This window comes from Felis catus, chromosome A1, assembly GCF_018350175.1.
Source record: "Felis catus isolate Fca126 chromosome A1, F.catus_Fca126_mat1.0, whole genome shotgun sequence".
NCBI lineage: Eukaryota > Metazoa > Chordata > Mammalia > Carnivora > Felidae > Felis > Felis catus.
In genome coordinates, this window is record NC_058368.1 from 185,946,752 (window position 1) to 185,968,057 (window position 21,306).

A 21,306-nucleotide genomic window follows, 5' to 3' on the forward strand; every position below is an offset into this window, starting at 1 on the left:
ACATTATCTCTTTTACTACATATTCTAAAATTTCTGTCTCATTGCAATAAAATATTCAAAGCGAGGTCAAGATCAAAGAAAGGCATCCTCAAGTTTGGCGGATCCTCAAGTATTAACAGAAAGATAAAGTATTATAGAATTTTACTTCCAAATCCTGAAATGCTCTATGACCCAGTAGAAAGAGCAATGGTCAGATGCCTCTCCCAGGTTTGCCATTAACTGGCTGTGTGACCTTTGGCAATTCAACCACCACTAAAAAACATAGCAGAGCTTTTGGTCTAGGTCATCCTCCCTTTCTCCTACACATTTGACAAAAATTCATGGTGACAAAGCATACAGACAGCAATTTTTGACACAATCCCCAAAGACTGCATCATTTGGTTAATTTAATTTGACCTTCATCACAGACAAAAATTGTTGCTACTAGTCAGAATAATATGAGACTTAAAAAGGGGGCTGAAGGCCATACAATGAATACGCACTCAGCTAAATATAAAGGCATTGAGTTAGAAAACAAGACCTAAGTGAAATTGTTTTTTAAACATGTCTAGAAGGTGAGAAAGATGTCGAAATTGGATGCAGGCAGCCATGAAAAGCCAAGAGAATGACAGGCAGAGGAAGGTTAGGGCAGCTATGCTTGTAAAGGATTATGCTACTTTCTTTTGAGAATTTCAGAGGACTTCAATAAAATATGACACTGTCTCTGGAGCATATCTCCCTATGTTTTTAAGTTTGGGGGTACAGGGAAACGTTCTTTGGCCTTAAAAGTAATCTGTAAGATTTCTTCAATAAGAGACTCTGAGATTTTTATAGTTTACAGGAATGTTTGCAATACAAATAATCTTTAAAAATGAAACCTCATGCTGCAGAATCACATTAAGACATATGTGAGTATTGTTGGATATTTTTAAAGACAGCTTATATGATGGAGGTGGGAGGATCATGGTGGCAGAATATCGGAGGCCCTGGAAGTGAAAGAAGACATTTTGATCATTTGTTGAGTGTCACTACATGAGGTGGCATTATTATACCTTTTAGCTGATAAAATGGAGGATTATAAAGGATGAATTAATAACTGTCAAACAACAGGCAAATGGTAGAGTCGGGATCCCAATTATGTTTGACACCAGTGTCCGTATTCTTAACCACACCACAAGTTTGGAGGTACAGAAGGCTTGAGCTTTACTTACTTGATGTTATTACTTCCTTCCATTTCCATTTCACACCTCAAATATATCTCTTAATTTCTTCGAAGTGAGAAGCATCACCATGCATAATATGATCACACTGCTCACAAATAAAGCTCACATAAAAGGAAAGCAGCATTGGGGAATGCTACTGGAGAGAAGTCACGGTCTTCACGACAAACAAGTCCAACCAGACCACTGACATGCCACCATCAATTAGAATGCAGCATTTTTATTGGAAAAGTCCACATATTAGGCAATTCCCTTTGTGAAAAGGTTTTGAAATACACAGATGGGGAGCAGCTAATAATTAAGATTATATATAACATATATTCATACTGCCAGTACTATGCATACATTGGAAAGCTAGCTTTTTTTTTGCGTGTCCCCATTACAGAATACATTTCAAGTTGACAATAATGTGTTTCTCACCATTGAAAATTTGCCGACAACTCTCCTAAAGAGTCAACATTAAATTGTTAACAATTCAAAACATGAAAATAATTAATTATATTTACATGTCTTTGAGGTTATATATGAGAGTACTGATATATTAAAGATTTGTAAAATTGGCAGCTAAATGTGTTTCAAGATTCATCCAGATGACTCAATGAGGACTTCACATAGCTTTATAACAAAGCCACTCTTTCTTTTCTACTCTTTTTAGATTATCTATCAAGTTATACTGGCTATGATTGAATTCTGACTTTAAGAAATGGTTGCTATAAAGAAGAACTGACAAAGGGTGTTATTTTAGAAAAAAGGGGATTCAGGATGAGTACTTAAAGGTGGAGCTCAACTCATCATGTTTGAAGTCTGGGACAACCACTTCATGTGATTATCATTTAGTTGAAAGAAGCCACAGTCATAGGTTCAACCTCCATGTAAGTCATTCATTTCTTGTTTTATTTTTAGAAGTTAATTTTCAGTGCATTTTTTTTTTTTACAGAGCATAGAAAACAACATTCTGAACACTAGTCAGGTATGATTCCTGATCTTGCCTGTCCTATGTCTTCAAGTGGAATTGTGGATGGGTCAAAGCTAACTCATCCCCAAACCTGGAAAAAAATACACAAACTCTAATTATGCCCTAGTAGACTCATTTTTTTTTTTTTTTTGCATAAACATATGACTTAAGTATTATTTTAAAAGGAGTGTGGACTTTGGCTATTATTGTTCATTATCAAAAATTTATTTTAGGCAAAGTTCTTTGGATCCTTTTGTTCATTTTCACAAGATCAAGTATCACTTGACCATGCCTATGTTCAAAAGATGAGTCACTGGTTCCAGGCCAGCTCAGAGAGATTCACAGAAGCATATGAAGCCAATTTACTTCAAACCCTATCTGTTGAGCACCAACTATGTGCTAGGCACTATATAAGGTGCTGAGGACCCAAAGAGGAAATGACAAGGATTCTGCCCACAAGGCACTCACAATCACTAGAAGCAGATCTTGAGATGGAGAATAAGTTCTGTTATAATCTGTCAACCTAAAAGGAAGAAAAAATAGCGGCAAGCACATACAATTACTTTATACTCTATGAAATTGGGCATATTTAGAAGTGGCAAATGTCAATTATTCAGTCTATATTTTACTTAAAGTGTTCTAATCTGTCCTACAAGGAAAAGAAAAAAAAAAAAAGCTGTTTGAATCTTCATGCGTGAGGGAGAAGGTAGAGAAAATTCCTCCCTCCAATTCCAAACCCAAACCCTTATCGTTACATTCATGATTCTTTTATTGCCCAAAGACACAGAATAAAAGACAATGCTTTGTGATGTTAACTTCATTCCATTTATTTTGGTTCTAAAGAGATGCATGCATTAAACTTGAAGCATTCTACGTTATTGAAATATTTACATCATTGTACATGTGATGTGGAGGAAAATTTCTTCCTATCTTGGGATAGAGGTGTAATAGATTTCTAGTCTAGGCTCTTATATTTAAAGTGACTTGTCATTTTTCTCAAATGAGGGAGATATTCTACTGGGATCAAATTTACCACAACCTGCCCCCAAATGAACATAGGGTGCAGTTTTGGACATTTTGCATCTAATTGTATTTTGAATTGATTAAGGACACCACCACTGTAAACAGTCATGGCTTTCACTATTTCAGTTGTTGTAGCTGAAAGGTATCTTGTTGATTTCAGTGTTCTTGCTCTAATTTCACTCTGCCTTGCAGGTTTGAAACACAGCAAACATTAGAGTTCAAATTACACTTACCACAGGAGAGTTGGGCGCAAACAATATGACATTAATACAATTTAGCAGGTTAGAACATAGAAACAAACTCAAATTATCATAAACCACACAGGGGATTATTTAAGTGGACTTTAGAAAGGACATCTCCTCTCCATGAGATTTAGTGAATAAGACCCACATCAATAAAACCCATACCTCTTTCACAGGTAAAGGTAGGAAACCCAATAAACCAGATTGAACAAGCAGAAGGCAGTGGGGAAGAAGATCCGTGCATATGAGTCCATTTTGGCGATACGGATATGTATCCTCCCATGTCTCCAAGCTCCTGTTCGGCAATCTTCAAAACAGCAGAAAAAACTGGCACAGTCCTTGCCATCGAGACATTCATACCCATATTCTTCATCTCTCTCTTGAAGGTGAGTGGCATTGTTCATTTGAATGGTTGCTGATCTTGGGCGGATATCAATGGTAGGGGCCTGAGACAAGGGTAGGGAAGAAGAATTAGATATACTTGATAAATCCTAGATTAAGTCTCCACAATGTCACCAATGTGAATGATGAATCTGAAAATGAGTACTCAGGAAATTGCTATGACATCGTGATCTACAATGGTAAAATTGAACTTAGAAGGATAGCACATTTGCAGATTTCAAATTTTGAGCTTAAGCAGTGCAGCTGAAAATAATACCATCAAGCTAATAGCTATAGCAAGGAGATTGAACACCAAAAGAACTCAAAGTTTAAAGATTTAAATCAAACAACTACATGGAATCTTAGTCTAGTAAATATTAGATGTGAGATTGGTTACATGAAGGCATTTAATGGTGTTGCATGTGAGTAGAACAGAGAAATAAAATGCATTAATTTTGAACTCAAATTTTGTGTCATGCTTACCTATAGGCAAATGGTAAACCCCATTACACTGAGCAAAGTATAATGTACTAAATGCTATTAAAAGAAAATGTTAAAATATATACAAATGTAGGAGTTTCCTAAGTATAGGCCACAAATGGTATGGCTTATGTTTTAAAGACATATAGTGCTTTGTCTAACATTTACCATCTAGAAGCTTTAGAACAATGTTTAGAGCAATGTTTACCTATATGTGAGTCAACATTCAGAAAAAAAAAATGCTACCACCTTTTTAGCATTTGAGAAGAAACTAATATCAATAAATTGAATGACAATTTGATTTTTGATGTCATATTAATTATGAAATAACTATAAATCTCAATGATTAATTTAATTTGGAGGAGTTTGTTTTGGATATTATAAACACAAATCCCAGTGTCTCTGGGAAAATTATCAGAATTCAACTGGGAAAAGAAATAGCATTGCAGTATTACATGATAGAGCCAAAAGGCCCCTGGATTATTCTAGAGGAAAGGGATGGATATTTTAACTTAAAGCATTTCAAAGCGTATTATTTTTATAAAACTGACAGGTAGGGTTCAGACCAATGGAGATTATTAAATTTACTTAACAAAAAACAAATCTTATTTTGAATTCAGATTTACAGAGTTACATTTTAAGAACATATATAGTATATATGTTAGGTGCTGTCAGTGAAATTGGATCCTATTTTTATCTGGGAAGAGAGGATAAGTTTTGGTTTTGATGTTTAAAGAGGCCCTCTTTTCTAAGGACATCTCATAGAGTTTGCAGCTTTTGAGCTTTATATAGGGTCAACACTTCTGTGAATTAGTGTAGGGTTGATGACTCAACTCTGGAAATCTATAAAGCTTTCTTCATCTCAAAGCCCTTATCTTTAGTAGAATGCTTAAAGGTCTACTCACTAAAAAACAAAAGAAGTCGAAACACCATGTAAGCGTTAATAATTAAATTCAGCAGTTGCATGCAGTGAATTTTCATTCCAAAAACATTATACCTTGAAGGAAAACATCCGAAGAAGCTTTGGGTTTGTAGACAGAAAAGAGAATTGCATTTTTTTTTTAATTAAAAGAAGGAAAAAAAGAAAAGAAAAAGACAAAATAAGACAAATTAAAAATACATTTTAAAAACATAGTAAGTAAAATGAACTGAAATTATAAACACAGAAGGACAATTCTGAACTTGGAATAAAGTATATGCCTAACGTTGGAAAATGGAATTTGGGGATTTTAATAAATTAATCCACAATTACTTAACTATAAAAGCCAGTGTTGTCCACTTGTGAGGAAGCTTTCCATAGCCTGGCTTCCCTGTATAGAAGTATTGTGATTTTTATTTTCTAATTATTGTCAAAGAAGCCTTAATAGGTAAGTCTTAATAGAATGAACCAAAGAGCATATTAAATGGAAAAATAAGGTTTCAGCTTTTCCTTCACAGCTTAGTCTCTTTCTTGTTTTGATAAATCACTTGATTGTCTTAAAATAGGGAAGTCCATGAAATTCTCAGATAATTTAATTTTTTTTCAGTTTCTTTAATCTCCTCTGCAATCATATAGCTGTTAGGGCATAAAGGCTTTTTCCGAAGGACTCTTGTTTAAAAGCACACCCTCACATCCTTATCAATGCTGGAAGGTAATAATGCTGAATGGCATAGAACTCTATTCTTGGGAAAAATAATGGAAAGTGAAGAATGGGGAGAAATAATAATTTTAAAAAATACAACAACAAAAATAAAATAAGGTTAGAAAAAATGCAAAGACAAGCAAAACAGAAAGGGAAGGAAAGGACTGCATAAAGCTTAGTGAATAGTTGGGAAATTAAGGATAAGCATTTCTTTTTGTTTTAATTACCAAGAATAATGATGATTTTTTTTCTTTACCTGTTGCAAATTGTTACATTCAAGTAAATATATGCCATTTGTAGAATCTCGCCAGGTTTCCTGGAGATCCATCAGGATACAACCTAGAATCAGCTATATTTCCTCATTATAATTTAGTTCCCCCTAAGTTGGTGGGCCAGATAACTAGCCACGATCAAGGCCCTCATGGCCCTTACAGCAGACAAGGAAGGGCTATAAACTGAGGAGGCTAGGGTGACTTCCTTTGCCCCTGACTTAGAAGGGAATGGACCTTAACTTCCACAGGGCTTCCTATGAGCCAGCCGGCCACATTCAGGTACATAAATGGGTATACTTGCTCTCTTCAACATCCATATTAAAAGATAATTGCTTTAGGCTTGTTTATCTGTGCCTTTTTATTTAAAGTTTGATGGCAAGATGAAGTCATCCTGCCTTTTTCCAAATCATTGAAATCAATCCTTGTCGGTAAGTGTATAAATCATCAACATCAACCATTGTCATCATCAACTATTAAAGGTAAGGACTTCCATTTGTAAGGTACCATGTAATGCTTTTTACCTTCATTGCCACAGTAGTCCTTTGAGGTAATTATTTTAAAAAAATACATATTTTGTATATGAGTAAACAAAGACACTCAGAGGCTAAGTAACTTGCCTAAACAATAGAGTATCATTTCATTTAAAAACAAAATGATATACATTTTGGTATGAAACCAATAGTAGTACTCTGGTGGTAACATGCACAGAGACAGTTACTTGCAAAAATGTGGTGATCTTTGAAGTTTCAAGAACATTATGGCTTCCTAGTGGAAAGCCTTGAATGAAAATGTTATTTTAAAATAACAATAACTTAAGAATGTTATTGTAAGGAACAGAAAGGTGACAATAAATAGAAAATAAATGCAGGTGTCAGCAATATTTATAATTCCCATGAAATGAAAAGAGTGGGAGTCTTCCTTCATGAATCAGGTCTCTCCCAAATAACTAATGACCAAAATGAATTCTTATGTCCTAGCCAAACTCATACATTCTGTTTTCATTTTGGAACCCAAATCACTGAGGTTTAGTCTGCAGACAGACTAAGACCCAACAAAAACAAAACCAGGTGGGCTTCTACATAAAAATCTCCATGATCCCAATGGGAAATGATACATACAGGGTTTTTCTTCTTTTTGTCTTTATCCTTGCTTGGTTTCCGGTTGCTGACAAAATAATGCAGGGTGCCATACTCCACCAAAGCAGAGAAGACAAAGATGAAGCAAACAGATACAAAGAGATCCATTGCTGTGACATAGGAGACCTTGGGGAGTGACTTCCGGGCAATAGTGCTGAGGGTGGTCATTGTCAGGACAGTGGTGATACCTGAAGAAAGGTACAGTAAAACAGACCATGTGACCTTATCAGCAAGTTGGGTAACTGAGTCACTACTGAAACAAAATTTGTTTTGTGACTGCTGATAAGCAACCTCAATAAGGGAAAGGAGGCACAGGTGTAATCTATTCGCTCTGCCCACAAATATTTATTGCCTGCCTACCATGTATCAGTTACTATGACAAGCACTGAGTATATGCTGAAAAATAAGATGAACATGTTCCCTGAGCATATGTACCTTACATTTTAGTGACAAAGAACACTATAAATCAAGTGAGCAAAGAAAAGTATAATTACAAATTATGGTTCATGCCATGGATAACAGCATAGGTGTTGAAAACCTAGTTAGATGGAATGCTAAGGAAAGGCATCTTTGAAGAGGTGATAGTTAAGGAGCTTAAAAAGTTAGAAGACACCAACTTTTAGCTAATTGCAGAGTAAAAGGAAGATATTGAGGAAGGGACACTATGTCTTTTTAAAAAAACAAATAGAATACCTAGCATCTGGGGAGAGGCAGGAGGGTCAAGGTAATACTGGGATAACAGAAGTTGTATCATGCATAGCATGCAAAGGAGTTTGCATTTCATTTAAAATACAAGGGGAATCCATTAAATGCTGTTAAATAGAGGAGATGTGCTAAGTGACACATTCTGATTAATGAGTTTTTTAAAGGATATGATATAGAAAGAAGATGGTGGAGTAGAAGAATCATGAGTTCACCAACCTCACAGATATACCAAGGTGTAACAACTACCTATATTGCAACTCACTCTGAAAATGACCTGAAGATTGGCAGAATAGATCTTCTCTAACAGCTAAAGTAATAAAAAGAAGGCTACATCAAGAAGGGTAAGAGGAACAGAGATATGTTGAGGAACTTAACTGCTGCAGCTACCAACAAGTAGGAGGGACATCAGAAGCATGGAGGAACAATGGGATCAAGCCCCATACTGGGCCCCCCAGCCCTGGGCTCCTACACTTGAGATGAGTTGCTATGTCTGGTTTTAAAAATCAGCAGGGCTTGGGGCAGCTGGGTGGCTCAGTCAGTTAAGTGTCTGACTCTTGATTTTGGCTCAGGTCATGATCTCACAATTGTGAGATAAGAGACCCATGTTGGGCTCCATGCTGAGCATATAGCCTACTTGGGATTTCTCTCTCTGTTCCTGCCCCACTTGTGAACACTCTCTCTCAAAATAAAAGTAAATAAACATTTTTTAAAAAAATCAGCATGGCTTAACTCCAGGAGAGCCAGAAGGTTATAAGGACACAAAGTCTTGACTTTTAAAGAGCCAGCACTGAAGAAGCAGTAAGAAAAGTGCCAACTTTTCAAACACAGAAGAACCAGTTTGAAAAGGATATTTATGACTGATTTTCAAATATGTGCCAGAGGGTCAGAAATCTGCAGAAGCTTTCTCCAGGAAAAGAGGTACTGACAGGCGCCATTTTTCTTGGCATGCTTCAGCCTAGATATCTGGATGCTTGCAAGGGCCATTTCTGAAATTCTCTTCTTTGTGAGCAGCACTTGCACCACCCCCTCATTCCTCAATAGGTCCATCCCACATAATCCACCCTCCTCAGCAGGCACCCCTCCAAAGTGACTGCTGTCCTGACATAACCAGCCACGTAGCCTCAGTTGGGACCAGTGACCCCTCAAAGAGTCTATTGCCCCTATAAACAGGCCTCTCCACTAGCTGTGTGAGGGGCAGACCCCACCCACCAATGTGCCCACAGCAGTATAGCCACAACAGGAAGATGCACACACAGGGGATATCTCTGGGGCACCTGGCTCTGGAAACAAAGGTATATTATGCTGTGGGGCACCACGGGATGCCTCCACCATAAAGCTACTAATTTCAAGATCAGATATAGCTGACCTACCTGATACATAAAAACAAACACAGAGAGTTACACAAAATGAGGGGACAGAGGAATATGTTCCAAAAAAAAAAAAAAAAAAAAAAAAAAAAAAAAAAAAAACAAGACAAAACCACAGAAAAAGAGCTAAACAAAATGGACATAAGCAAAATCCCTGGAAAAGAGTTCAAAGTAATGGTCACATGGCTTGAGAGGTGGGTGAGTGAACACAATGAGAACAACAAAAAAATAGAAAATATAATGAACTAGTCAGAGCATATAATTGTAACTAAAAATGCACTAGAAGGAATCAACAGAAGATTTGAGGATGCAGAAGAATGGATGAGTGAACTGGGAGACAGGGTAATGGAAAGCACCCAAGCTGAACAGCAAAAAGAAAAACGAATTTGAAAAAATGAGAATAGGTTAAGGGATCTCTGAGACAACACAAGCATACTAACATTTGCATTATAGAGGTCCCAGAGGTGAAGAGAGAAAGAAGGGAATAGAAACTTATTTGAAGAAATGACAGCTGAAAACTTCCCTAATCTGGGAAAGAAAAATGACATCCAGGTCCAGGAAGTCCCAAGCAAATCCAAGGAGGTCCACACCATGACACATAATTAAAATGGCAGAATTTAAGATAAGAAAACAGCAAGAGCGGGGCAAACAGTTACCTAACAGGCAAAACCCTCTAAAGTCCTCAGCTAATTTTTTCAGCTGAGACTTTGCAGGCCAGAAGGGAGTAGCATGATATTAAAGTGCTGAAAGGAAAAACAAACCTATAAACAACAATACTCCACCGGAAAAGGCTGCTATGTAGAAGGAAAGAGAGTTTCCTAGACAAATGAAAGTTACAGGATTTTATCACCACTAAACTGGCCTTACAGGAAATGTAAAAGGAACTTCTTAAGTGGAAAATAAAAGGCTAAACCTAGAGGAAAATTATGAAAGAAAGAAAAATCTCAATGGCAAAAGCAAATATACATTAAAGTTAGCAAATTAATCATTGAGCTAGTATGAAGGTTAAAATGCAAAATTAGTATAATCAGCTATATCTACAAAAATTAGTCAAGGAATACATAAAATAAAAAGATGTTAAATATGACATCATATACATAAACATGGAGAGTAAAAATGTAGTGTTTCAGAATGTATTTGGACTTAAGCAGCCACCAACTTAATATAGACTACTATATACTTAGGATGTTATATATTGACCTCATGGTAATCACAAACTAAAACTTAAAATAGATGCACCCTCAAAAAATAAAGAGAAAATAATTGAAGCATAACATTAAAGAAGGTCATCAAACTATGAGGGAAGAGAGCAAAAGAAGATAGAAGTATAGGGGCACCTGGGTGGCTCAGTTGGTAAGCATCTGACTTCAGCGCAGGTCATGATCTCACAGTTCATGGGTTCAAGCACTATGTCTAGCTCTGTACTGACAGCTCAGAGCCTGGAGCCTGTTTTGGATTCTGTGTCTCCCTCTCTCTCTCTCTGTCCCTCCCCTGCTCATGGTCTGTCTCTCTCAAAAATAAACATTTAAAAATATTATTACTTAAAATTTTTTTAAAGTTTATTTTTGAGAGAGAGAGAGTGGGTGATGGCAGAGAGAAAGACACACACACAATCCAAAGCAGGCTCCAGGCTCCCGGGTATCAGCACAGAGCCCAATGTGGAGCCCAAACTCACAAGCCATGAGATCATGACCTGAGCCAAAGTAAGATGCTTAACCAACAGAGCCACACAGGTGTCCCTAAACCAAAATTAATGAGAAGACAATAATTAAAAATGGCAATAAATATATACCTACTGATAATTACTTTAAATGTAAATGGACTAAATGCTTCAATCAAAAGACAGAGTGACTGAATATATTAAAAAAAAAAAAAAAAACAAGACCCATCTTTATGCTGCCTAAAAGAGACTCACTTCAGACCTAAAGACACATACAGACTGAAAGTGAAGGGATAGAAAAAGATATTTCATGAAAAGGAAAGTAAGAAAAACTAGAATGGCAATACTTTTTTTTCAGACAAAATAGACTTTAAGGCAAAGGCTGTAACAAGACAAAGAAGGGCATTACATATAATAAAAAGACCAATGCAACAAGAGGGCATAACACTTGTAAATATCTACACACACCCAACATAGGAGCACCTAAACATATAAATATTAACAGACATAAAAGGGAGAAATTGTCAGTAATACAATAATAATAGGGGACTTTAAAAGCCCATTATTGGGGCGCCTGGGTGGCGCAGTCGGTTGGGCGTCCGACTTCAGCCAGGTCACGATCTTGCGGTCCGTGAGTTCGAGCCCCGCGTCAGGCTCTGGGCTGATGGCTCAGAGCCTGGAGCCTGTTTCCGATTCTGTGTCTCCCTCTCTCTCTGCCCCTCCCCCGTTCATGCTCTGTCTCTCTCTGTCCCAAAAATAAATAAACGTTGAAAAAAAAAATAAAAAAAAAAAAATAAAAGCCCATTTACATCAATGGATAGATCATTCAGATGGAAAATCATTAGAGGAACAGTGGCTTTAAATGACATATTAGACCGAAGGGACTTAATAGATATACACAGAAAAATCCATCCCAAAACAGCAGAATACACATCCTTTTCAAGTGCACATGGAACATTCTCTAGGGATAGAACACACATTGTACCACAAAACAAGTCTTAATTAATTTAAGAAGCACAATTATATGAAAGTAGAGATTGGGACACCTGGGTGGCTCAGTTGGTTAAGCATCCAACTTGGGCTCAGGTCATGATCTCACGGTTTGTGAATTTGAGCCCTGCATGAAACTCTTAGCTGTCAGCACAAAGCCTGCTTGGATCCTCTGTCCCGCTCTCTCTCTCTCTGTCCCTCCCCTGCTAGTTCTCTCTTTCTCAAAAATAAACAAACTTAAAAAATACTTTATAAAAAAATAAAGTAGAAATCAATTATAAGAAAAGAACTGGAAGAAACACAAAGACAGCCCACTGCTAAAGAACAAATGAGTCAAGAAAGAAATCAAAGAGGAAATAAAAAAATACCTAGAGACAAATGAAAATAGAAATAATACGGTTCAGAATCTTTGGGAGACAGCAAAAGCAGTTCTGTGAGGGAAGTTTATAGCAATACAGGCCTACATCAACAAACAAGAAAAATCTCAAGTAAAACTTAATCTCAAATCTAGCTTTACACCTCAAGGAATTAGAAACAGAAGAATGAAGCCTAAGGTTAGTAGAAGGAAGGAAATGATAAATATCAGAGTAGAAATAAATGAAATAGAGACTAAAAAGGAAAAGAAACTAAAACTTGTTCTTTTAAAAGATAAAATTGAGAAATCTTTAGTAAGACTAATCAAGAAAAAAAGAGAAAGGACTCAAAGTCAGAACTGAAAGAGAACTTGTAACTGATAAGACAGAGATATAAAAAATAACGGACTATTTTGAAAAATGTGTGCCAAAAAAATGGATAGCCTAGAAGAAATGGATAAATTCCTAGAAATTTACAATCATCTAAGACTGACTCAGGACGAAATTTTTTAAAAAATGAGCAGGCTAATGGGGCACCTGGGTGGCTCAGCTGATTAAGCATCCGACTTTGGCTCACATCATGATCTCACAGTTCTTGAGTTTGAGCCCTGTGTCAGGCTCTGTGCTGATAGCTCAGAGCCTGGAGCCTGCTTCAGATTCTGTGTCTCCCTCTCTCTCTGCCCCTCCACAGCTCACACTCTCTCTCCCTCTCTCAAAACTAAACATTAATTTTTTTTTAATTTGAAAAATGAACAGGCTAATTACTAGTAATGAAATTGATTTGGTATTCAAAAAAACTCGAACAAACAAAAGTCTGAGACTAGATGGCTTCACAGATGAATTCTACCAAACACTTGAAGATGACTTCATGCCTATTCCTCTCAAACTATGCAAAAAATGGAAGAGAATGCTCCAAATTCATTTTATAAGGCCAGCATTACCCTCATAACAAAACCAGAAAAGACACTACAAAAGAGAGAGAAAGAAAATTGCAGACCAATATTCCTGATAAATATAGATGCAAAAATTCTCAACAAAATGTTAGCAAACTGAGTTTAACAATACATTAAAAGGATCATTCAATACTATTAAGTGATATTTATTCCAGGGATGTGAGGATGGTTCAGTATGTGCAAATCAATCAATGTGATGTACTACATTAACAAAATGAAAGATAAAAATCATTTTAAAAAATCATAGCATCTCAATAGATGCAGAAAGGCATTTGACAAAATTCAACATCCATTCATGATAAAAACTCTCAACGAAATGTGTATAGAAGGAATGTACCTCAACATAATAAAGGCCATATATGAAAAACCCACAGCCAACACCGTAATGGTGAAAAGCTGAAGAATAAGACAAGGATGTCCACTCTCACCACGTTTATTTAACATAGTATCAGAAGTCCTAGCTATAACAAATAGATAATAAAAAGAAATAAATGGGGGCACCTGGGTGGCTTAGTGGGTTAAGCATCTGACTTCAGCTCAGGTCATGATCTCACGGTCCGTGAGTCTGAGCCCCATGTTGGGCTCTGTGCTGACAGCCTAGAGCCTGGAGTCTGCTTCAGATTCTGTGCCTTCCTCTCTCTCTGCCCCTCCCCTGCTCATGCTCTCTTTCTCTCTCTCAAAAATAAACATTAAAAAAAAGATTAAAAAAATTTTTTTTAAAAAGAAAAAGAAATAAATGGTATCTGAATTGGTAAGGAATAGGTAAAACTGTTAACTATTTGCAGATGGTATGATACTACATACAAAAAACCCTAAAGACTCCACCACAAATCCTTTTAATTGCATCAAAAATAATAAAATACTTAGGAATAAATTTAACCAAGGAAGTGAAAGACCTGACTCTGAAAATGATTATAAATTGAAGACAGCACAAACAAGTGGATAGAACATGCTCATGATTTGGAAGATCTAATATTGTTAAAATGTCCCTATTACGCAAAGCAATCTACAGATTCAGTGCAATTTCTGTCAAAATAACAAAAGCATTTTTCCCAATCCTACAATTGTGTGGAGCCATACAACATCTTTCATAGCCAAAGCAATCTTGATGAAAGGCAAAGTTGGAGGTATCACAATCCCAGGTTTGAAACAATACCATGAAGCTGTAGTAGTCAAGAGTATGGTACTGGCACAAAAACAGACACATAGACAAATGGATCAGAAGAAAAGAGCCCAGAAATGAATCCATGCATATATGGCCAATTAATCTACAAGAAAGGAGGCAAGAATATGCAATGAGAAAAAGAAAATCTCTTTGATAAATAGTGTTGGGAAAACTGGACAGCTATGTGAAAAATAATGCAACTGGATCACTTTCCCGCATCATCTACAAAAATAGACTCAAAATGGATGAAAGATCTAATGTAAGACCTGAAACCATAAAACTCCTAAAAGAAAACATAGCTGGTAAACTCATGGACCTCAGCCTTTGCAATATTTTTTTTCTGAATATGTCTCTCCAGGCAGGGAAAACAAAAGAAACAATAAACAATTGGGACTGTATCAAACTAAAAACCTTTGGCATAGCAAAGGAAACCATCAAGAAAACAAAAAGGCAACCTACAGAATGGAAGAAGATATTTGCAAATGATATCTCTGATAAGGGGTTAATATCCAAAATATATTAAGAACTCCTACAACTCAACACTAAAAAAGTAAAGAATCCAATTAAAATGATCAGATGATGTGAATAGACATTTTTCCAAAGATGACTCACAGAAATGGCCGAGATACTCATGAAAATATGCTCAGCATCACTAGTTATTAGGGGAATGCAAATCAAAATTACAGTAAGATATTACCTCACACCTGTCAGTGTGTGTCAGTTTGCTAGTATCAAAAAGACAAGAAATAGCAGTCTTGGCAGGGATGTGGAGGAAAAGGAACCATTGCACACTGTTGTTAAAGATGTAAATTGGTGTAGCCACTCTGCAAACAGTATGGAAGTTCTTCAAAAAACTAAAAATAGAAGTTCTACATTATCCAGTAATTCCACTTCTGGGCATTTACCTGAAAAAAATGAAAATCCTAATTCAAAAAGATATGTGCACCCTTATGGTTATTGCGGTGGCATTTAGAATAGCCAAGACATGGAAGAAACCCAAGTATCCATTGATAGATGCATGGATAAAGATAACATAAAATCTTTCCTTTTGTGACAACATGTATGACCCTAGAGGCTATTATGCTTAGTGAAATACATCAGGCAAAGACAAATGCCATATGATTTCACTTATATGTGAAATCTAAAGACAAATGTACAAATGAGCAAACAACAACAAGAATAGAAACAGACTCATGAGAACAAACTGGTGTTTGTCAGAGGGGAGGTGGGGAGGGACATAGGCAAAATAGGTGAAGGGGATTAAGAAGTACAAACTTCCAGTTATAGAATAAATAAGTCACGAGAACCATGTGGCTCTCTTGGGCCATTATGTCTTAGTTAAAATCAAGTTTCCTCTGATTTTCTGTTATGAAATTCTCAAGAGGGGAAAGATCTGTGCTGGTTGAAATCACTTCACAGAAAAGAGTAGCCTTTCACAGAGAGGGAGGAATGATCAGGGAACTGCAGTTATAAATCCTATCCTCTTTCCTATATTATTATTATGGAATAACCCATCTCCCTTCCTAGTCTGTATACTCTGAGACAACAGAAAAGACCTCTATCTTAATGTCCTTTGTGATTTTATGGACAAGTGTAGTTCTTGGACTCAATATCTTTTGAGTTCATAAATGAACCAATCAATGAATAGTGTATACATGAAAGGACAGAGACAGTTACCCTACATTTGAAAATATGATTTCATATTGATGACTTGGAGGAGAGAGTTTTAACTGCACATAAAAGCAGCTAACATTTATGGATCTCCTTCTTTGTCCAGGTACTGTGTCAGGCACTTGATGTATTATCCTCACAATGAGGATTATCACTGTTATCCCTTTTTTTTGCAGGTGAAAAAAAGCACCGAAAAAATAAGAAATTTGTCCAAGGTAGTAAGTGACAGAGATGAGATGAGATGAGATGAGATGCAAGCCTGTGGAATCTGATTTAAAGCACAATGCTCTGGGGCACCTGGGTGGCTCAGTAGGTTAAGCATCTGAATTCGGCTCAGATCATGATCTCGTGGTCCATGGGTTTGAGTCCTGTGTCAGGCTTTGTGCTGACAGCTCAAAGTCTGGAGTCTGCTTTGAATTCTGTGTCTCACTCTTCTCTCTGCCCCTCCCCACTCATGCTCGCTCAGTCTCTCTCTCAAAAAATAAATAAATTAAATAAATAAATAAATAAAATGCTATGTTCTGACCCATATTGTTATATTCTTTCGTTCTCTACAAATATGTATCTAATATGCAGCATGAAGCCCCAGACACTTGGAAGCTAGTGTATATTCCTAATCTGGGATGATGTGGACTGTGGGTCTTCCATATTGCCATGGTAGAACTTCAGCAATGGCCAAATTTCTCCTCTACAAACTGGGATGGTGTGGAGAGGGGCAGACCCCATAGTATTCTCATGAAGATTAAGTAATGTTCATTAACTGTCAATTCCTAGTAAGATATCAGTAAATGTAAGATATTTATTTTAGAGAAGAACAGTCTGCTTCTCAAACTGAAAAAGCTTCACTTTAGTTGTCTATGCATTAATTCATGTAGAAGTTCTTGACTACTTAATTACAGTTGATATTTGGGGGAGGAGAATTTAAAAACTAAATTGGGACCTGACCTTCCCTTCACATTCAGGCCTCAAGCCACACTTGACCTATGGAGGAGTGAAAATGTCAGTATTTATAGTAGATACCATAGATAAATTCACTTCAGAAAATCTGACAGATCTGACATGTAAGTTAAACACTTATCAAGCAAGTTGAGAAAATGTTATTTAGGCTACTTGGAAGTTCATCACAGCCATTTAAAAGAAAAACCTTAAGGAAACTGTTTCATGATATTTTCAAGTTTCTGCTGGGAGCCTCAGGAAAGAGAACAATGAGTGGCAGACAAGTGTAGTTTCAACTCATTCACCAACCAACAAGATAGCTGGGGGTGGTTTTTAAGCGCAGTTTTGCTAAGCAAAGAATTAGACTTCTCTTACCTGGGATGGATGAAAAATATCCACAAGTTTTATCAATTCCTCCAGTCCTGGCATCAAGTAAGCTCTCAGGCATGTTACCTCACGTTACTTAGGTGAAAAATAGGTACTTAAGTACCTCAGGTTACTTAGGTGAAAAATACCAACTGGTATTTTTATCATTTCATCCATCGTCATTAAATCATGATTAAGGTTTACCAGCTACCACCTGCATACCAAACTACATTCAAGTGTTACAAGCTCCAAGATAACTGCTCCCCCCATGCCCTTGTGGTCTGAGCTCAGAAAGCAGCCAGAATCTGAGCCACACAGGTATATTTATCTCACTTACTAAACAACTTGCCTATCACTATTCTGCAGCAAGAAACTTAGGATCCACAGGGGTTTAGAGTCATCTGGTTTAACTCTAGGTTATAAACACTGGAAAAGGTAATATGATCACACATTTGAATCACCTGCAAAATTGCTTTTTAATCCTGACACCCAGGCCATGATTTCAAAAATGAAATCGACATGTCCTGTGATTGGGCTGAGGCAGCTGTACTTTTAATGGCACTCTGGTGATTTAAATGCACAGTTAAATTTAAGAAGTTCTACATCAGGAGAAGACAGCAAAGTTAATACAGAGAAACTGTGTCAGTTCAGCTGGCCCACCTTTCCCCACTACAGCCTTCAACAAGGCCTCACAGAGCAAATATAAGTCCCATTATCCAAGGTGCAGATAGATGTACTATCTGCTGGTCCTGTGACTTTGTTAATGTCATTTAACATTGCAGCCCTCTGCTTACCCCTAAAATATGTGATAATAATTTTTATTGTCATTTCAACTTCTATATGCACTTGTAAAGAGCAGAAAGGGCACAGGTGCTATATTAAACATGCAGGACTTGTAGTCAAAGATTAACAAATAGGAACACCTACCTGTTATTTGTTCAGGGGCCTCTCCCTCATTCCTTAGCTCACTCACCTAGATCCCTTCTCCTACCATGGTGCTTTGCCAATGAGCATTCACTTAATGGGTGGTCGAAATGAATTACCAAATGGTCTTAAGAGGGGTTTTGACCAGCAGAAGTCTGAATTTCAAGAGAAGAGATTGATTTAAAAGCTTTTCCTTAAAATATCTTTGATAGGGGTAGATTGAAATGCATTAATGCATTTGTTCCATCCATTCTTAAGAGCATACATTACTTGAATAATCACTGAGGTACCAGCTATGCACCAGGCACTATACTGGGAATGAAAAAAAAAAAACATTTATATTCTGTTGTGAGAGACAGACATGTGAGCATGTAATGCAATGCATTCTAATCACAGTGACAAGTAATGGTCCTAAAGTAATAGTCTCAACATATTTTGGATTTGTTTCAACTTAAAGTATCAGACAAGATCTCATGACTTTTGAATAGGACTTGTAATAAAGTACTCCATATAACAGAAAAATCAAAATAAAACTATTTTGAAAATTGGGAAAATAAATTAGGTTTAGAAGAGGATAAACATGCAAATGATGTCTTCTTCCCATAACATCTTTTGCCCTCAGTTTTAATAACCTGGTACAGGTCATTTTGTCTGAAAATGACTATCTAGTTGACCCTTGAACTACATGGGTCCACTCTATTCAGATTTTTTTCAATAAAAACAGCACAGTACTGTATTTTCTCTTCCTTACGATTTTCTTAGCATTTGCTTTTCTCTACCTTACTTTACTGTAAGATCATACAGTACATAGATCGTGTAGCATACAGTGTGTGTGTTAGTGGTAAGGCTTCCAGTCAACAATAGGCTATTAGTACTTAAGTTTTGGGAGAGTTAGAAATTATCCATTGATTTTTGCACAGGTGGATCAAAACCCTTAATCCTCACATTATTCAAGGGTCACCTGTAGTTGCTAACATTTCTAAGGCCTTACTATATTTCATATGTGTTACATAGAATACTTTATGTAACCTAATAAAACCCTACAAGTTAGGTACAGAAAATGATATATGTTCTCCATTTGAAGAAACTGTGATTTATACAAATTAAAGAGCATTTTCAAGGTTATATTATACATGTGGGTTGAAATCCAGGTTTATTGGATTTTAAAACCCAAACTCCTGACTATTGCAATTGTATTGACTCTCTAGCCAAAGACTGAGCAAGAGATGTAGTTCTAGTTTTCACAGAGCTGATGAAAGAGGATTGTGATTTTATAATTCATCTTTCGACAGCTCTATTCTTAGTTATCTAAGGGATTTTATGTAGTATGAAAATATCATTCATGGACCTAGACTGTAATGTCCCTGTGAGTCTGTGGCTTTGTAATAATCTATGTGAACCTTCTTCCTCACATGAGGAAAGATGTATGAAAATCCAAGGTAATATCACATATACAATACATCAAGCAACCTCAAATAATCTTAAAAGAATGTGTGTGTGGGTGTGGGTGTGTATGTGTGTGTGTGTGTGGTGGGGGGTGAATGGTGGTGTTCCAAAAATGTTACAGGTATTTTTTCAAAAATAGCGTTTTAAATTTGTTCTTCTACACAGAGCCAATGGCTGTGTATATGTCTTCAAATGTCATTATAATTGTGGATGTTGGAATTAATAGACATCAGTTATGCACTGGTAAATGTGTGACAATTTACTGGGGAAAAAAAAGGCAGTCCTGATTTTTAGTGTTTGCCCATTTCCATGATGTTAATACTCTCACCTTGGCTGACTTCAGTCTACCAATGTGACATCTCTCAATACAACGTTTGGAAAGAATAAACACAATGAGCTCTTATGAGTTTGTGTGAGCAGCTCCAAAATATAACTGCCCAGAGACCAAAACAAAAATCTGTTGAAATTAGAAGTTTGATTTTTTCCTAGTTAATTGAAATTTATTAAGAAAATTTACCAAAGAAAGCAAATAAAGGTAATTAAGGAGAACTAGAACTAGAAAACTTTTAAACACTTTTTTTAATGCTAGTTTTCTTCAAAATGAAATAGGGGCACCTAGGTATCTCAGTTGGGTGTCTGATACTTGATTTCACTCGGATCATGATATCAGGGTCATGAGATTGGGCCCTGTGTCAGGCTCTGCGCTGAGTGAGGAGTCTGCTTAAGATTCCTTCTCTCCATCTTCTGCTCGCTGTCTCTATCTCTCTGCCTCTCTCTCAACATGACATAACACAGCATAACATAACAGCATTTCTATGTAATTGCTGACTGAGGTAAAAGCAAATCAACTTAGGGGAATGAAGATTATTGATATTGGGTACTTGAAACACTAAAACACAAAGGAATGTGTCTCACCTAAAGAAGTCCTGGCTGGAACAGCGTCCTTATTGATCCAGAAAGATACCCAGGATAGGACAACGATGAGTGTGCAGGGGATGTAGGTCTGGATGGTGAAGTATCCCATTCTTCTGCTCAGGTCAAAGTATACAGACATGACCACATAATCTCCTGGAACAGAAGATAGCACCATGCAAACCCTTATCAAAACTGAAAAGCATTTAGAATAGGAATCCCAACAATAAACCCATGCTGATGTGGTCAATTAGTCAATGACAAAGGAGGCAAAAATGTACAATGAGTCTCCAATGAATAGTTTTGGAAAAATTGGAGCTACATGCAAAAGAATGACACTGGATGAATACCTTACACTATATGCAAAAATAAATTCAAAATGGGTTAACTTGAATGTAAGACCTGAAACCACAAAAATCCTAGAAGAAAACATAAGCAGTAAGCTCTTCAACATCAGTCTTAAACATATTTTTGGACCAGTCTCAGGCAAGCACAACAAAAGCTAAAATAAACAAACAAGATTACTTCAAACTGAAAAGCTTTTCAGT

At 36.6% G+C, this 21,306-nt stretch overlaps 1 protein-coding gene across 2 annotated transcripts in view; it reads right to left on the reverse strand.

Moving 5' to 3' along the window:
- Positions 1-1,399: 1,399 nt before the first annotated feature.
- The window catches only part of GABRG2 (gamma-aminobutyric acid type A receptor subunit gamma2), a 114,793-nt gene continuing 94,886 nt past the window's right edge, over positions 1,400-21,306 (reverse strand). Inside the window, exons 7-10 of one of the 2 annotated variants that reach the window (XM_003981341.6) lie at positions 20,762-20,914; positions 7,293-7,498; positions 5,278-5,301; positions 1,400-3,865 (exon numbers count right to left, since the gene is read on the reverse strand). In XM_003981341.6, the coding sequence (XP_003981390.1) occupies positions 3,590-3,865; positions 5,278-5,301; positions 7,293-7,498; positions 20,762-20,914 (659 nt within the window). In that variant the 3' untranslated portion in view covers positions 1,400-3,589. The remainder of the gene's footprint in view (positions 3,866-5,277; positions 5,302-7,292; positions 7,499-20,761; positions 20,915-21,306) is intronic. The other variant, XM_003981342.6, reaches the window with a different exon arrangement.